The 17668-nt window shown below is 40.2% G+C and overlaps 1 protein-coding gene across 6 annotated transcripts in view; it reads left to right on the top strand.

The window, feature by feature from the left end:
- The window catches only part of MAPKAP1 (MAPK associated protein 1), a 106475-nt gene that overhangs the window by 30870 nt on the left and 57937 nt on the right, over positions 1–17668 (top strand). For 5 of the 6 annotated variants that reach the window (XM_074890920.1, XM_074890918.1, XM_074890919.1 and 2 more), the window contains one exon: positions 14771–14943. In XM_074890920.1, coding sequence (XP_074747021.1) covers positions 14771–14943 — 173 coding nt within the window. Of the gene's footprint in view, positions 1–7119; positions 7352–14770; positions 14944–17668 lie in introns of those variants that run through there. The other variant, XM_074890923.1, reaches the window with a different exon arrangement.

Raw genomic sequence — 17668 nt, 5'->3', positions numbered from 1 at the left:
AGAAGCATAATATTGAGATAGAACTAACTCATTTACTTTTTTTATATCTATATTTAGGATGGTCACATTTCAGCAGCTCTAGCTGGCCACCCGCCTGTTTCTAGGCACTTGCAGCCCGCTGTCCTGCTCTGCCTGCAGGCCTGGCCCCTTCAGCAGCGGCCGCAGGCGCAGCGCTCCGTCCTGGCGGGACGAGCACTCACGGCGATCCAGAGCGCCGTTTGTCTGAGGGCAAGCAGCATCGTTTTAGCAGAAACCTCAGTATCCTACAGGCTGTTTTAACTTCAGCTTCCAAGTCCACTTTCCTTGCAGGGCATTTCCTGAGGAGCTTTCCTCACTTCTCAACAAAGTCATGTTCTTGGGGTGAACATGTCTCCGAATCCTGCAGTGGACCACCCATATCACTGGTTTTTTATCGGTTTTGCTCAAGGCTTGGGTCCTCGGTGATTTTCTGGATTATTTATCATCTTACAGCAACTGTGTGAATGTTTTCATGTTCCACGTGAATTAAGTTGGATAGAGATATAATTGGGTGTCCCTTTCTATGGGCATTTGGTTACTTTTATAAATTTTACGTAGCAACTTTTCTTTCCCTAAACCATTGCTGTTGTTGTCTAGGTGTTCTTATTTTGGGGTTGGAGGTAAAGGAGAACTTGAAATTACTTTTAAATGAAAGAACTTTCTATTATATTTATCTGTCTAGAGGCAATAAATCTGTTTCAGCAGATTAAATACTGACTTCTTTATAAAACCCTGTTTTCTCAAACCTCTTATCAGCAGCACTTGGCAGTAATCACACCTAAGGAAACTTATAATTTTCCTCAAGGAGGTGACACTGACAGAATTAAAAATGAAGGAGCCCCCTGAAAAGCCAGTTCATTACAAATTAACAGTGGTCCTAGCAAAGCAGTGGGCTAAGGCGTGTCAAATAGTGATATGGATAAAGAAACCCAGCATTTTAAACTGTCAGAGCTCGGAGCATAGCTAGCCTTAGAACAAATTAATCACATATTGTCAACGCAAAGTTGCATCAAATTAACACATCGGATTCCAGCATATTAATGTGAGAATGCTTTCACCTGATTATTACTGCAAACCATTGCCACTCTCTGACTGCAAAGATATAATTAAATTGCTAAATAGAAAGTGCATATAATATCTCTGCATGCATTTAGGATGCATGAGCTGAAAAGATCACATCCTAGTAAGTGACAGTTTCTATTTGTAGGAAAACTTTACTTTTTTTTCCCTCTCTCTTATTTACTTGGGAGTACTAGAGTATGAAATTAGAAAAGTTAGTAATGTTGTTTGCACTCCATACAACTTAGGTGAAATACAGGTTTAATTTAGCTGATTGGCTATGGTGCATGTGAGTACGTAATTAGCTTCCCTCTTCTCCATACTTTCTTGCAGGCAAGGAGAGGGAAGAAGAGATATTTTGGAGTTTTGAGAGAAGAATATGAAAAAGCAGATGTTAATACCCTACTAAAGATGCTGATGATTGATCTTAGAGAGGTTGCTGGTCGATTTGTTTAAAATGAAGCTGCACTTAAAATCTGTTGAGATCAGAGAGTGCTTAAATCGGATACAGGCTTATTCCATGTGCTGTGTCTGGTGACGTGACTTTGCTTCTGAATTTGTTACTTGCAGAAATCTGTCTTCACGTTGTACGTTCATCACAAAGTGCTCAGTTAATCTACTGATGGACAAAAGGCAGTGCTGCAACAAACCCCAATGTATTATTATTCTTCATAGAATACTCTAAGTAATAATAAAAAAGTAATCAACTCAGAGTTTCCAGCTCTGTGCTCTGTACCCTTTCACATAACACCAGGTGAAAAGCGATGCTCTGCCTCTGCCTGCTCTCTCCGGTCACCGCACGCCTCCTCCCTTGCCCGTCCTCTTCCGATTAGCACAGCCCTCCTGTGTTAATGTCTCATCCCTTCAATTCTTATACGAACCATTATCAAAAAGATTATGTTGAAGCTTGACTGTGCCTTTTATAAAATGCTTTTCTCTTCAAAGGTCCTTTTTACCTCGGCCATTTGTAAACTGGTGTGCTCCCCTCTAAAGAGGATGTGAGCATTGGAGAAATTTTGAAGTTTATGAAATGTATGGATAAAATAGTGTGGTGTGCTGTAGTTAGTAAGGATACATGTCAAACACTGAATTTTTCCTGTAGCAAGGAAGAAAAAAAACCCCCATGCTTGATGTATTGAAAGCAGTCCTGTAAGACACTGAAATTATTGTGTAATTCTGACAGGGCTACATCACTTCAAATCTGTCTCTGCGTGGATGGTATCATGACATCCCTTCTGCTTCCATTCGGTTTGAACATAGGCACCAACAAGAGAAAGTTTAAAATACCTTTAAAATGTCATTTGCCAGTAATGGTTTCTGTAAGCCCTGGGCACACTATGGGGAGGTTAAGCCTGAGCTGGGTTTTGGTTGCTGTACCTGGTAGTTTCTTAGATTAAGAAGTAACAAGGAGAAGGTGTGCTTTCAGTGCAGTGTACACGCCTTTGGTTTTGGGGGAGAAATCATAATTCTGCTTGAATATTTCAATTTCAACAAATGCCACGAGGTGAAGACCATTGTGAGTACAACTGGGAGCTCATCAAATGGTCCTGACTTTGTCCGGAGTCAGTAGAAGACCAGGGAGTTTGACGGGAGTTCTTCTGAAACACCCAAACTCTTTTTCTTAGCAGGAAATCTTACTTAAAAAAAAAAAAAAACAAAAAAACAAAACATGAAAAGGAAGGAAAACAGATGATACAATGAAACATACAGGAAAATTTTAATGAATGGCCAGTTTGGTGATGCATTTAAATAAAAAGCATTTTTTAGGCCATGGTCATTTAAAGCAAGCTTAATTAGAATTAAAGAATTTTAAAGTAGTTTTTATAATGCACTTGTTAATCTTTTGGCTGAATCATATTGCGTTTTACTCTAATTGATTTTTAGCAATTTACTAATGTCATTATCTTTCCCTTAATTACAGATCAAACCAAATGAAAAACGTATTCACAAGTTAAGGTTCTTAACAGCCAAAGAAATACGGAAATGTTTTATTAGCAAATGTTTTTAATGTCTGCTATTTGCGGGAGGATTGGATATATACATTTAACAGACATGTTTATCGTGAGAAAAGCTTCTGAGGTAAATAAGTTGGGTTTTTTTAATTTCTCAGAGGATAGTGTTTTAGACTATACCTTTACTCTGACCTTTGTACTTGAAAAATAATTTTGAAACATTGACACTAATTATGGAATAAGGACTCTTTTGTGGGTCTGTTTGAGCACCATAATATCCATAACCAAAGAATTATGGTTTTGTAGTTAAACATTAAATATAAATGGAGTTGTAATTATTTTATTCTTGTTTCTATTATAAATTCAGATTTTATCAAATATTTATTTATTTAAGATTTTATTAAATATTCCCCACTCAGAATTTGTAAAGGCAATATAATGGTCTGGTTTTTTCCCTGTAAGATTCCTTTATTTGCCTATCTGAAATTAATAGGAAAACAATTCTCATTAGCTTCTCAATACTAGTAAAGCTTTTATTTAAGATGAGAAAAATTGATTTACTAACAAAAAAGGTTTCTCATCTCTCTGTGGAGATTGAATTTATTATATCTTAGACTGATACGGACCTAAGCCCTGGGAAAATAAATGTTGAAACCACTTTGTCAGAAAGTCTGTGAAGCTCTTACTGTGTCTTGTGTTCAGAGTGCTGTGGGGTTTGGGGGGTTTTTTTGGTGGTGTCATCTGCAGGAGAACAGGTTTTAATCCTGCGTCAACTAAACTTGCTTGACCTAGCCCCTCAGAGTGTTTTCGTGTGCAGTACTTTAAGGGCAAAAGCCTCCTAAGGTTAAACGTTTTAATAGTCTCTTTAAAGGTACCACCTAAATGCCACGTGGCTGTTGAAGTTGCACCGAGCAGATCCATGGTACTTTGTGTGGGTGAAGCGGCAGCGTGCCAGCACCTGCGCCGTGTCGGGGCTGCAGCTGGAACGGGAGACTTGAAAAGTCTTAATGCTGTTAGTCCTGGAGGCCTTGCCCCCATATTGTGTCATTTGGAATGCTGGTATAGGTTCCCTACACACAGAATGCATTTCTTTCTTTCTTTAAGTGATTAATTAAATAACGTTTGGCTTAAAATGACCTCGAGCAAGAGCCCAGGCATTCCGTTATGTCGGCTGTGGTCATGCCTTGTGTCCTACACGGCTGACTCTTTTTTAAAGGAGAACTTTCAAAGAGAAATGTAGTGTTAGTGCTGGATGAAAGGGGTTATGAGGAGGAAGTAAAGATCTTTTCCGTATCCAGATAAAAGAGTAAAGAAAACTTATGGAGATTAGCCATACTGGAATCATTAGGCCAGTCTTCTGAAAAGTGCCATGAGAATATTAACCCCGCAGAAAGCCAGGAGTCCAGGTTTTTGCTCAACTCCAAGTCTATGAGTCATTTGCATTGTTTCAGAATGTATATTATATCCTGTGTAAAATGTATTTATAAAAGCAATTTTGTGGGCACAGTAATAGGGAAAACAGTACTTAATTAGAAAAATAACGTAGAATTTCAGCACACATTTATATGTAATGGAAGTATTGTTTTCCAAAAGAAGCAGTATAAAATTTTCACGGCCAGTCAATTCTTTTTGCAGTCATACTGCCAGTAAAAACAAAGAGACAAGTCAGCCACAGAAAATCTGTTAGGTTTCTAACAGTACAGTTAATTAGAACTTCAGATTTCTTGAAAGGATATATCCAAGGTCTGAACTTGTGTTGTGGGTCTGAGGAAATTTTTAAATTTTTTTTAATTGCTGGGCAAGGGTAGAATTAAGCCTCAGGTCTGGCAGTTCTTTGTTCTGTAGGCTCCGGTCATTCTTCTGGGCTGCTCTTGGTTACCCTGCGGGCACAGGGCGGGCAGTGCAGTGCCCCCGCAGTAGCTCCCCCCCTGCTGCTGGGTGCCCCGTGGCCGGGGGCCTCGCTGGCCCTGCTGACCCCCACTGCTGGGGCGAGGGGCTGGGCGCGGCAGCGTTCCCTGCGCTTTGGCAGTCGACCCCGGTATTGGGGGCTGCAGGTTAAGCTCTGAAGAGAAATATCAGACTGAAGGAGATGGCTGAGACATCCCGTACTGAAGAGGCTTTAGTATTTTTCTTGGAGTTGGATTCTGTTCTTTTTGCAAGAGGAGCAAATAGTTTTATTTAACAGTGCACGAAGGCATTTATTCTTTTGTTAATTTTTGCAGTACAAAAACTTTGACCATATTGCTGGAAGTGCAATTGTTTGAATTTAGCTTGATTAAAGGAATATCCCTCAGTGGCAAGTAGTATAACCAAGTCACATTCTACGTCATTTTTCTTGGTGTAACCCAGCCCTGGGATTATTTATCATAGACCATTTTCTCAAGGCTGCGCTTTTTAATCCCCTGACTCTTTGCTGCTGGGGCCAAAGTCAGCGGCGTAGCGTGCAGGTCGGCATCCTGCGTGGCAGCAGCTCCGCGCTGCCGTGGCTGGCACTCGGGGTGCCAGGGCAGACCTGGGCAAGATGGTGCCACCGGTGTCCCGGTGCCCCCAGTGACGTCCCCGGCCGGGCGGGGTGGGACTCGCTCCTTGAGCACTGCCGAGTAGTGCAGATACCGGCCTGAGCATGAGGAGGCTTCGGTGTAAGGGGCATGTTCAGGGGCTGATGCTGAGCGGGAAATCACCTGGTAGAGGAAATAAAATCCCGTCTTCACGAGCAGCCTGACTGCTACATCATTTTCCATCTCTCTGATGGTTTTTAAATTGAGGGGGGAAAAGCTGTTGTGATAGTGTCACTAAACACTGCAGAAATATTTCCATATAAAAACCTTCCTAGATAGGAAATTCCAGTTAATAATAATTTGGAAAAAAACCTGTAGTAAAACTTTAACATATTAACTATTAAGAGTTTAATTTGAGCTCTGGGGGAAATGATCTATCTAGATAGGCACAGTAAAAATGATGAGATTTCAGGCAGGTTTTACAGATGATTTTCTCTTTCTTTTTAAGAATAATTGAGTCATTTTAATGATAAGCCTTGCTTGGCTTCCTTGAATGGACTGCATGTAATTAGTTGTAGCTTCAGCGTTGAAACGTTGTGACAGAAAATGTATCGTTTAGCTCGTAAATTTTTTTCTAGCATCTGCCTTTAATATTTGTTTATTTTCTGCAGCGCACAACTTTGCCACTTCAGGTCAAATTCCAGATAGAGCTCTGGTTCCTTTGTTATCTCGATTGTTTCCTTCAGGATGAGGGAGAATAATTACACAGAACATCTTTTCCAAGCAGCTGGAGTCAAATTCCAGCTGACTGCAGCACCTGTGACGACGGTGCCGGTGCCGCGGGCTGCGCGGTGCCGTGCCAGCCCGGGCTGCGCGGTGACGCCGCGCTCCGAGCACGCCGGCGCCTCGCCGGAGCGCAACTGCCCTTCTGTGAGCTTCAGATGGCAATAATGCCAGTGAATGCAAAGTGTCTGCTTTAGACTAATTAGAGGGATGATTTGTGAAACGCTGGCTATTTATTTAATTAATCACCAGCACAAAGCTATAAAACCCATATTTTAAAAATCCCTGTTAGTTTGCCATGTGGTTAATAGATTGTGGCACATTAAAAAGTGACACGGTGATGTATTAAAAATGTTCCACCTAAGGTTGGCTAATGTCCTCGAGGAACTTGAGCTGTCTGCTTTATGCAACAGAAGCATAGGATTAGAGGCTTATCTGTTTAAGGATTGAATATTTCTGAAAACATTTATCTTTTGTATAGCATCTGTTCATTAAAATATATCGTGGCATATTTCTTAACATACAAATAATGTTTATGGTGTAGTTTTAATTATAAGTTTTTGTTGCATTTTGTTATTACAAAGAGCAACTCTATTCCTCAGTATTAAATTGTAATGTTTATTACTAAGTAAAATATAAATAATTCTTCTAAAGTAGGCCATTCCTTCTCCTCACTGCATGGAAACTAAGGATAGTTTCATGTAATGAATGCATTTTAGCTGCAGCTACAGCAATTGCATTTTGATAAATCTGAATGTGTGTCTCCATTCTTCAGCAGCACTGTTGGCACCGAGCAGATAAGGGTTTAGTGCCCACGGTCAGCTCGGTGCCGGCGCAGCGGGTGTGAGGTCCAGCGCCCTGCAGAAGGGCAGCTCCGGGTGCCGCCGGCCACTGGCCCACGGTGCTTGCCTTCCTGGCCAGGAGCCACCGTGCTGCCACGGCGTGGGCGATGGGCTGGCTCCCCGTGTCCTAAACCGTCTGGAAGGACATGAGGCCTGGGCTGTAACGGGGACAGACTCGGGTGTTCTCCTTCCGTTCCAAGTAAGATTTGTCAGAAAAAATGTGATAACAAGGAATCGTATTCATAGCACTTCAAGTAAAACAGTTTTTAATTTAACGTGGGGTTGTATAAAGGAATGCGTGCTAATATGATTGAAATACGCTGTTAGAAGAATTATATGTTTTATTCTTTGCTCAGGACTTACATAGTTTTATTAATTGTGGGAGTGAATGCCAAGAAAGAACAGGCAGTAATTTGGGATACTTGATTATGTGGTTATATATGTAAATCATAGTTTTGAGGTGCATATAGAAATTTATTCAGGTGGAAGCGTGGAAGGAAACTGTCCAGCTCTGGAGGTTATGTTTCTCAGCTGTGTGTTGTATAATTAACTGGTACATTAGGAGGGGGGCTAGAATAAAACATGAGTATGTTAATGCAGCCTGGAGCTGATGTTGTAGTGATCATTGCAATGCAGATAACGCATTTCTCATAACCGCTGCTGCCTACTGGAGCCTTTGAAACATCTGGACCTTTAATTGAAAAATAGTGTGGTGCTATACAAAGCAGACATGCTAAGTGAAGTCAACAATTTAGAATAAAAAATAATAGTGTGTTATTTACCTTGTAGTTAAATATTCATACTTTGTTATGCTTTGTATCACAGGAAATTACTGGGTTAAATTTTTATGAATAGTGACAGTGTGAATAAGATAAATTAAGTATTTAACAGTGTTAATGGAATTTTACACTGATCTGCTAACTCTGCAGCACAAGCTAGGATGATACGAAGGAGAATCCACTCCTCGGAAAGGAACTTTGAAGCCTCTTTGAAAATCTGCGTGGCCTGGCAGGCGTGCGGAACGTGGCGTGGTCACCTGCTGCCGGTGACGAGTCCCTTGTCCCAGGGGCCTCACGGGTGGTGTTTTCCATGAATGACTTCAGAATAACAAAAGTAATCCTGTGGCTGTAGTAATGAAAAATGCCAATAGTGGCTTAACCACCTGATGAAAGAAGTATCGTTCCTCTTTTGCCATGGCAGGGTATAGGGTGGTGCGCGGGAGAAGAGGAGGGGTAGAACTACCCAGGATTTTCCTACGAGCACTAAGACTCAGCGTTATGCCCCCGAATATTAATATAACATGCAACTGAACAGGCGTTTTCTCCAGATCTGTTATAATACTGTGCAAATAAAATGAACAGACTATATTATAAATATTTAACCATCTTATTAGGTTAGATGCTGTTCTACTCACCGCACCAACATCTACTCGCTGCAGCTCCACGTCTGGTCGCTGGGTAGTGCGGGGCTCGGCACTGGGGCTGAGCAGCGTGTCCATCATCCCGCTCTGCTGCCAGTGCTCGGAGCCGTATGCCAGCAGGGTCGTTATGTTGTGCTACAGCATGAGGGTTTCTGCCACGTGCTTACTGAAAGATTTTATGATATTTGGTCATCTAAACTTAAAATTTTTTTTTTTTTTATGACCCTTCTTTTTCTACTCAGCCCCTCAGAAGCTGTTTTGCTTATGAGTGAATATGACTGACTGTTCTATTCCCACTTATTCTGGATGGAGAAATAATTGCTCTAAATTTTTGTTTTTTAAGTCAAGAGCTTAGAAAATGGTGATTTTCAATGGTTGTCTTAGAAAGATATAGTCCTTCATATTGACATAAACATCTGTGCTCTAATGTGTTAGAACTTTGGTTTGTGTGGCAAATGCTGAGCTAATATATTTAAATTTTTTCCCCTTCATGTACTTTCTATATGTTGTTTAAATACATATGCGAGTGAGTTACATTTAGGAGGTGGTTGCTGGATCACATAGTATATTAAATACCCTGTCACCTAAACCAAAAAACATTTCACCAAGTTTGAAAGTGAGAAGACATTTTACATTTGGAAAAGGATAAGCATTTGTTTCCATTTTGTGTAACGTTTAGCATTGTTTGCTGGGAGGTGAGTCAATGACTTGAATTAATTATAATTACTGAAGAGACATATACTGATTGAGCAAATAAAGTAGTAAGCTCATTCGTGCCAAGGCCATCTAATTAAATGCTAACTTTGGATAAGCTAGATGTGCATGAAAGATTAATTTTGAGAGGTTTTTATGACTCCCACTAAATAATGATTCGGTAAAATCTTTGCATTATATCATTAGAACATCTAATCTTAAAGTGATATAACATTTAGTCACAGAACTCTATTGTACAGGAGGATGCAGTAAATTATTATTGTTGAAAATTAATCACTTTTCTCTAAGAAATGTTTATGGACTTTGTTTTAATTTTCTACTGTGGTGTGAGCGAAGCGGATCAGAAGTGAGGAGGATACAGTGTCGGCATTTTTCTCAATGTCTGTTCTGTTAGCTGCCCATTATACAGGTGCTTCAGAACTGTGTTCAGGAGTAAGTTGTCCCAGGGATGGACAGACTGTCCCAAACTTCTTGTATCATGTAGAAGAATATTAGTGTGTTGTGTCCCGTTCCCCCCCCAATAATCTGTTCAAGACAGACATCATCTGGTATTGCAGGGAGGTACGTATTTTCTCATGGACTTTGATCAAAACTTCATTTTAAATCTTAGAAAGACTTCTTGTGTTGAAAGAATTGGTAGAGTTTAAATACATTTTTTTCTTTCTTTAACATACTGTGTTTATATTTAAAGCATATCAATTTTATTACAGAATATTATTTAACGATACAGATATTTCTAAACTTGTTTGCAGCCAGCGAAGATCATTCTACATGCAGTTTTCCTGTCATAGTTGTAGTAACCAGTGTTTAGATACTTAAAACACCACAGCTCACAAATACAGTCCTAGAAAGTCCATGAACATTCATCATTCAAGTAGGCTGTCATATCTTTCTCTTGCACTCTCGTGACTGGAAGTACCAGCACCATATGTATGCGCTGGTGGTGCTACTTCTGTTCTTGTAATTAGCCCGACTACCGTTATCATATATCACCAAATATTCCTGAACTGTTTCGTGCCTGGCTGTATTTTAGACAACACGAGAAACATGGATTCACAGGAGCAGTAATCTTAGATACCAAGTTATTCTTTCAGAATAAATTTGTTTATTAATGGGAATAACTTTCCTAAGTTTAGCCACTGCTTATTATCAAAGTGCGTAGTATCCATTGATCTGCTTAATTTAAATTATGAACAATAGAAAGCAGAAAGTTTGTGAATTCAGCAGGTGGTACTTTTCAGCAATGTCAAATAACGGACATAATTCTGTGCAGCTCCCGAATAGCTGCAGTGTGCCAAAGAACTACGACGTGCCAACCACCGAGAATTCCGACGACAGTGATAGAGAAAACAGAACTGTAAAGGAATTAAGTGATTTGTTTATGTGCACACCACATTAGCAATAATTTGGGAAACAGTATCCCTGGGTTTTTGCCTCTTCAAGCCTGTGTACGCTGCACAGCACCACATCTCCAATGAATTGCAGATGATGAAACATCATCTTTGCTTTGAGATGAAAATGCTATAGAAATAGCAAACGGAAATTTTCATAAGATCAGACTGTAGGAGAGCACTAGGTAGCCTTAAAAGAATCCATTAATAAAAATACTAAGGAAATTTGCTATGATTTATTTTGTTTTCTGTGTATCCAGTTACTCCTCTCTTCCTTAAAGGATTGGTGGAATATAACATTTCTAACAATAAAAGCTTAATGGAATCAGATTTGTGATTTCCTAGAAAATTAACGAGATATTTTGTCAATTTTATTCCAGACTTCATTTGTCAGAATATACAGTGTCCAGTGACAAGCTAAAAGAATTTTTGACAAATTAACTATGCCACAGGTGACAGATCAGGAAAATGTTAATTTAACAGCCCCTTTATGCTTCCCAGATTTATTGGAGGCTATTAAGGAAACTCCAAATGGTAAGGCCCCTGGCCCTGAATAGATTTTCCATTGAATTTTATACAGGATCTATTAATAAAGTTTGATGCTGCCTTTTTGAATATAGGTAATTGTACTTTATCTTCTAGGTCTCCTCAGCATTTACAGTTGGAGTGCAATTTTTAGTGAGGAGAAAAAAGTAATTATGCTTCCAGTAGTGTCTGTAGTCTGGGTCTGAATGATTCCTCCTAAAGAAGAGACTACAAGCACCATATAAAACCCACAAGTTATTACTAGTTGAATCCAGCGTGGCTAGGTCTTTGACTCTTGGCCACTGAGACTAATAATTGGATCCCTTTTATTCAGTCCCACCACCTACAAATCCTTGCCTAATAAGCTTTGCACAGATAAGTAATTGAGCTCTGTGGGACTTCCTACACAATTAATATTTTGCAGGACCGGACTAAGGATATGGATTCATTCCGTCCTGTAGACAGGTACCTGATGGTTTGGATTTCTAATGCTGGTTCAGAACAAATACCATCAATTTGCAATAAACACAGTGGAGGTTTCCTCCAGACGCCTTTGACTTGGTGATTGATCAGTCTGAGCCTTGACCCACATGTTTATTAGGCCATACTGATGTTTCTGAGCTACCGTGACAATGAATGTTCTCATTACTAACAGAAGGTCTAATTGGCTTCCAAATCTCAGGTTTCAGCCTCTCTAATATCTTATGGCAATCAGTTTTACAGCCCTTTTTTAAAGATCTTGAGTATAATAGTGATGATCTTGAGCCATTTCCCAGTACTGCTGCTGTTGGTATTGCTCCCCTTGCTCAAAGAGTTGGAATCCTCATAGGTGTAGGAGTGACCCCTGGTTTAAGTCACCTGTGTCTTGATGTTCATGCCGAGTGTTTGTAAGAGAACAAGGCTATTGGTAATGGAGGGAGTGCGGACAAGCAAGGTGGTGAAGATGGGCTGAAGGCGGTAGAAGAGGAGATTTAGAGATGGGGAAGAACAAAAAAAAGTTTATTTTAAAAACAACAAACGCAAAGCAACAGCACAGTGTAGGGCAAAGAACAAAGAGAAGCCCCGTGAAAGGCAGACCGAGGAAAGTTACCATCTTACTCCTGATAGCTGTAAGATCAGGTGCCTAGAATGTGTTTATTTTATAAATACATGTGTTTATTGGATTATGAGCTTATAAAACAGTCTGTACTTGTGGTAGTGGCTAATGGAATAATCTGGTCTTTTTGGTTATTAGTTGCAGTTCTTGGCTCGTTTGTCCACGTTCTGGTTTTATGCTGTGTACATCAGTTGTAACCTTAGCATCGACTCTCGCATCTGGTTGTCAATTTTTCTTGGATTTTCCATTATTAGGACTGAGCATTACTTACGATTCTGCCATCCTTGGATTTAAACGTGTGACTAACTGAGCATGCCGAGGAGTCACATTAACTTCCTTGATAACTGCTATTGACTCATTCAGATGCAAATGTAGTTGAAACCAGAGGTCTCCCATTCTGGCTGGTGTCTCCAGTCATGACCACACCGTGAGCGGTGCTCACAGCCTCCTGCGTGTTCGTACGCGTATCCCTGGTCAGTGTTTGCACCTGGGCAATGACAGGGGTAGACTTTGAGACTGGTGATTCCTTACCTGATGTCAGCTTAATTCCCCTTAAAAATAAATCCTGTAAGTAGGAAAGCAAGAGGAAAAAGAAAGAAGGAAAACAACCCCCCCCTGGTTTTTTAGCAGTTACAGTTCTGCTGCGTTAATGATTTCCTTGGTGAGGTAAGGTCAGGGGTGTGGGTGGTATCTCAAACTCCCAGGCCCACTGGCTCACCCAACGGCTTGTTAAGGCTCCTCCAGAAAGGTAAAGGAATGTCCCGTTCTGTTACAAATCTTAACAATTCCTTTTAAATGCATAAAACCAATTTCTCTTACCTTAAAAACATGGGAAGAGGAGGCATCAGCACTATAAAAAGGCTTTCTTGAAAAACAAATCCATTATATTTGGATGGATTTTAATAATACTTTTAGCTATGCTAGTATGAATAACTTTAATCTTTAAATTCCTATTATTTCTCTAATTTATAATCACACTGAAGGATCAAATGGTTTTTAACAATATATTGAAATTAGCACATGGCATATAACTCCCTGTTTTATACTCTCGTTATAGATTTATAGTATTGAATCCTTTTATTCTGTTACTTAGAATTCCGAGTGATTAATTGGAATAATACTTTCTTCTCTCAAGGCCCATGGATGTATAGAGATAGATAGTTACATCAGGGGTGCTTTTGAAGAGGGGCTCGGGATGTTCAATCTTTTGTCTGTTTAAAAGATCACTGGTTTAAAAATGCAGTGCTATCCACAGTAGATTAAACGTTTTTTTCTTGTAATGCAAACTTTATAGATCTCTATGTTGCTACGTATTTTATGTTTTATTTAATGTTAATTTCTACAGTGCCAAATAGATTTTTTTTTTAATCTGTTGGAACAGTAAGTTCCAATAAAAACCCATATTAGTTAATCCTTCTTGGTTGTCTTCAAGTAGTTCAGAATAGTTTAATGGCTCAGTTGTATGTGTGATTTTGTTCTTCTCTCGGCAAACCAAGGTCAGGCCTAAGGTTTATTTTTAAATGTCGTCTTAAACTCCACATATGATCGACACCCGTTTCCGCACAGTGCTCTGCTCCGGCTGCGCTGCCCGGTGTGGTTTCCCTGGGGTGAGCAGCCTGTGCTGGCTGGCTCCGAGGCTCTGAGCTGGCGGTTTCTGCCGCTGAATCGTTGGCATCTCTGGATTGAGGCTCAGGTCTCAGTGGGTGATGTGTGTAGCTGTCCTGGGCTCTTCCTCCTCCTCCTCTCCGTGGGAACGCACCAGCCCAGCTCCGGTCTCCCTGTTGGTGTACGCCGAGGGTTTCCCTGCGTCTTACCCCGCTGCGTGTCAGGTGTGAGCTGCCCTGGCTCCGCTGGGCACCGCAGCAGGGGGAGGAGGAGGAGGAGTCTCAAAAGCTGGAGAGGAACTAGGACGTTGTAAAGCAGGTAGCATTGGCAATCCTGGCGTGTTCCAGGCCTAGAGTAACTGGGGATGAGAGGGGCTGGTTGGTGCGGCCGCGGGAGGCGTCTCAGCCAGGAGGGCTGCGGCTGGGGGAGCTGCCGGGCCTGCGCCCGAGGACAGAGCTCGAGCGGCGGGGAAGAACCACAGAAGGAGGCAGAAATGTAGAAACAAGGGCAATGCTGATGGAAAAATGGGTTTGAAGCTTCAGGTAGGCTTGTCAGCTATTCCTCCCCATCCCAACTTTGGATTTGGTTTTTTTTTTTGGATCCTGCAAGAACATGTGATCTTGCGGTGACGTTCAGGCTCTTCCTGGAAATCTGTGAAATCGTTGCCAAATATTTCATATCATCTTTACAGATACGTTAAACAGCAGTGAAAGAATTGGAATTTAAATGTTCAAGCTTCTTCCAGTTTTAGGTCGTAGCAGCGTGTTTTAATCTTTCTACTAAAATATATTCCATCCGCACCACATTTTGTATTAGCTCTGCCATACTTTTTTTCATACATTCTAATGAAATATATTTTCTCGACAGGGTCATGTTGGTACAACGGCAACCAAAAAAATTGATGTCTACCTCCCACTGCACACAAGCCAAGACAAACTACAGCCCATGACAGTTGTGACGATAGCAAATGCCAAGGTGCATGACCTGATTGGACTAATATGCTGGCAATATACAAGTGAGGGACGGGAACCAAAACTGAAGTAATGTTCTTTCTTTACTACCTCTTGATCTCTAATTTTCTCCTCTGCAGCCTTTTTGCATAATGAAATGGATTTCCATGTCAATGTTTTTATAGATAAATCTTCGAGAAACCACCTACACATTTATCAGTATTTCCTTTTGAGCAGTACACATGCATCTATATCCATTTCTCTTTCAATTAAACTACTGGGTACTGTATAATGATAAGCATATGAAACCCTGGATCTGTAAATGAATCATAATTTCAAAACGCTCTGTGTAAAAATAATATAAATCTTATCTCTTTTGGTGTCACAGAGACATTTTTTATCATATGTCCCATCTATTTTTTGGTAGTGTTCTTAATGGCTAGGATCACAAGGATGTCAAATAAAATCCAGAACTCATCTGTAAACTCCCTCTCTTGTTTGTTCCGAGAGAAGGTGCCCAGATTGTGACTCGTTTTGTCTGCACAGTGCCAGTTCCTCCTGGAGATTCGCAGAGAGGAGTCGCCGCACTGGGCAGCAGTGTTCTGGTAGTGTTCTGAAACCAGATTTGAGCCATAGTCAGTATGCCCCGAAACGAGTCAGAATCCTGTCACAGAACCTCAGCGTTATCACTTACTTGCTTTCTGCTGTCATTTTGCTGATGTAATGACTTTAATTCATTATACACACGTTTAAAATATTTCTGAATTTCTAAGACTTGACCGGTACAGGGGCTAAAGGTGTTTTTCTTTCCAGCTTATCATTCTGGAGATATTACTCCAAATAGGCAAATAAGGATCCTGAAAACAAAATAAATACCAGTTTTCTTTGAAATTATGAATAAAATTGCATTCTTTAATTCAAAAACCTCTGTCATGCAGTATTATAATTTCTACAAGACTTCGACCTCAGTCACATTGAGTCTTTGCTGTAAAGAGCAACATTTGTCTTGTCCTCACAAACTTTAGCTTCAGTTAATCGATGGATTTTTCAGGATCTTTGGTAATCATTGCTTACGTCTTCATTGGGAAAGGGTTCTGCCCCTAAGATTTCTGTGACTAAGTAATGGATTGGATTTGCTGTGCTGGAGAACTAGTGTTGTTTAGTAAGAGCTGTTACTTTATCATGGTGGATGACATAAGGTACATAAAACAGGTACTTCAGAGCCACTCATCTGAGCAACTTTGGTTTTAAAACAGTTCTGTAAAATACTTCAGTTTTTGCTGGGTCATAGAACATAAAATAAGAACTTAAAATAGTTTATTATAGAGTTATTAGTAACAGATACTAGCGGGTGACTTTCTTGGTGCAAAGACGGTTAACAGTTTTGTTTGTTTTTTTCTATATGAGCCAATTTTCTGGTTTTTGTTGTTCCTGGAATATTTGATTAATTTTTTTTTTTTGTACTGAATTTTGCAGTTTGCTCTTTCAGCATTTTTCAGAGGTGTCTGAGGACTCAGTAGTCATCTCTTCTGTTGTAGCACGGTCAGAAGGGGGAAAGGGAGGTGCTGAGAGGTCGCTTGAACTGCCCTTCTTTAGGAGCAGTTGATGCTGTTCAGGAGATACAGGGCAGCACAGAAGCAGCCCCTCTTAAAACCAGTTTTGTGGTTACTGTTGCCTTGGATATAGGATTTCCCTTAGCTCTTCTCAACAGACATATGAGATGTTTCCGAGGTTAAACACTTCTGTTTGATTTGTCATTTTTTTACACTGGAGAAGAAATATAAAATTATTTGCAGATGGTGCCATTTCATTTGCTGTTACTAATTTCTGTTCGTGATATAAGATCAAAAAAGTGTCCTTTGTATGTGATTAGCTTATTTTTTAACAAGTAAGACACCACTAATGTCATCTTTGGACACGTATATTTTTCAGGAGCACAGCACACCTCAAATGGAACAACGCCCGTGAGTAGAGGTATTCCATGAAACATCATTGCCCACAGCAAAAGTCAGCAGTGGGAGGAAATGAATTCCACTGCCTGCCTTGAAGGATAAGATGTTATGGTGTGTCAGAGTGATCGTGACCAAGGAGGCTGTCTAATGTAATCAAATCTCAGGACAGAAATAGTTAAATAATGAAGGCATGAGTTCCCAAGAACAGTCTAACAGCAGCAATTGAGAATCTGGGTACAAATGCTCAGAGGAAGGGGCAGAGCCTCAGGATTCCAAGAAGTTTGCTTTCTTGTGTAGTGCTTCATTATTTCTCATGTCTCCATCACGTTTTTCTAGCATTGCTGACTGCCAGTCCTGTAGCAAGGACTGACTTAACCGTAAACTAACTCTCATCATTTCCAAAGAAGGAAAGAGCTTGTGTAGGTTGCACTTCTACATTTGCTATTTGTTCCTCATTTAGTCAGAGTATAAAAAGAAAAAATCGAGATCATTGTGACACTGCACTGAAATACGTATAGAGAATGCTTCAAATCTGATCTACAACGCATGCAGAATGACAAATATACCTACCGGTAACACAATTTGAGAATAATGAGGAGGTTGTAGACTTTGTAATTATGAGAAACAACCCCTCTTGTCTTTAGGAAAAGAATATATTACTGCCTAATTCTTTTTCCTAAAAGGTAGATGTAAGAGCCTGAAGTGAGTGAGTACTAGCTGACAGCTTTGAGAACATTTTGTATTCAGTTAGGCTGCCTTTTTTTAGTATAATTGTATTATATTTGTTTCTGTTCAGTGTCTTCATATGAGGAACCACTGACAGTGTTAGCAACCTTGTTCCTGGCCTCTTACGTATGAACTTT

This window comes from Strix uralensis, chromosome 21 (genome assembly GCF_047716275.1).
Source record: "Strix uralensis isolate ZFMK-TIS-50842 chromosome 21, bStrUra1, whole genome shotgun sequence".
Taxonomy (NCBI): Eukaryota; Metazoa; Chordata; class Aves; order Strigiformes; family Strigidae; genus Strix; species Strix uralensis.
Note: the sequence above shows the minus strand (reverse complement) of the source record. Positions and strands in the feature narration are given on the sequence as shown.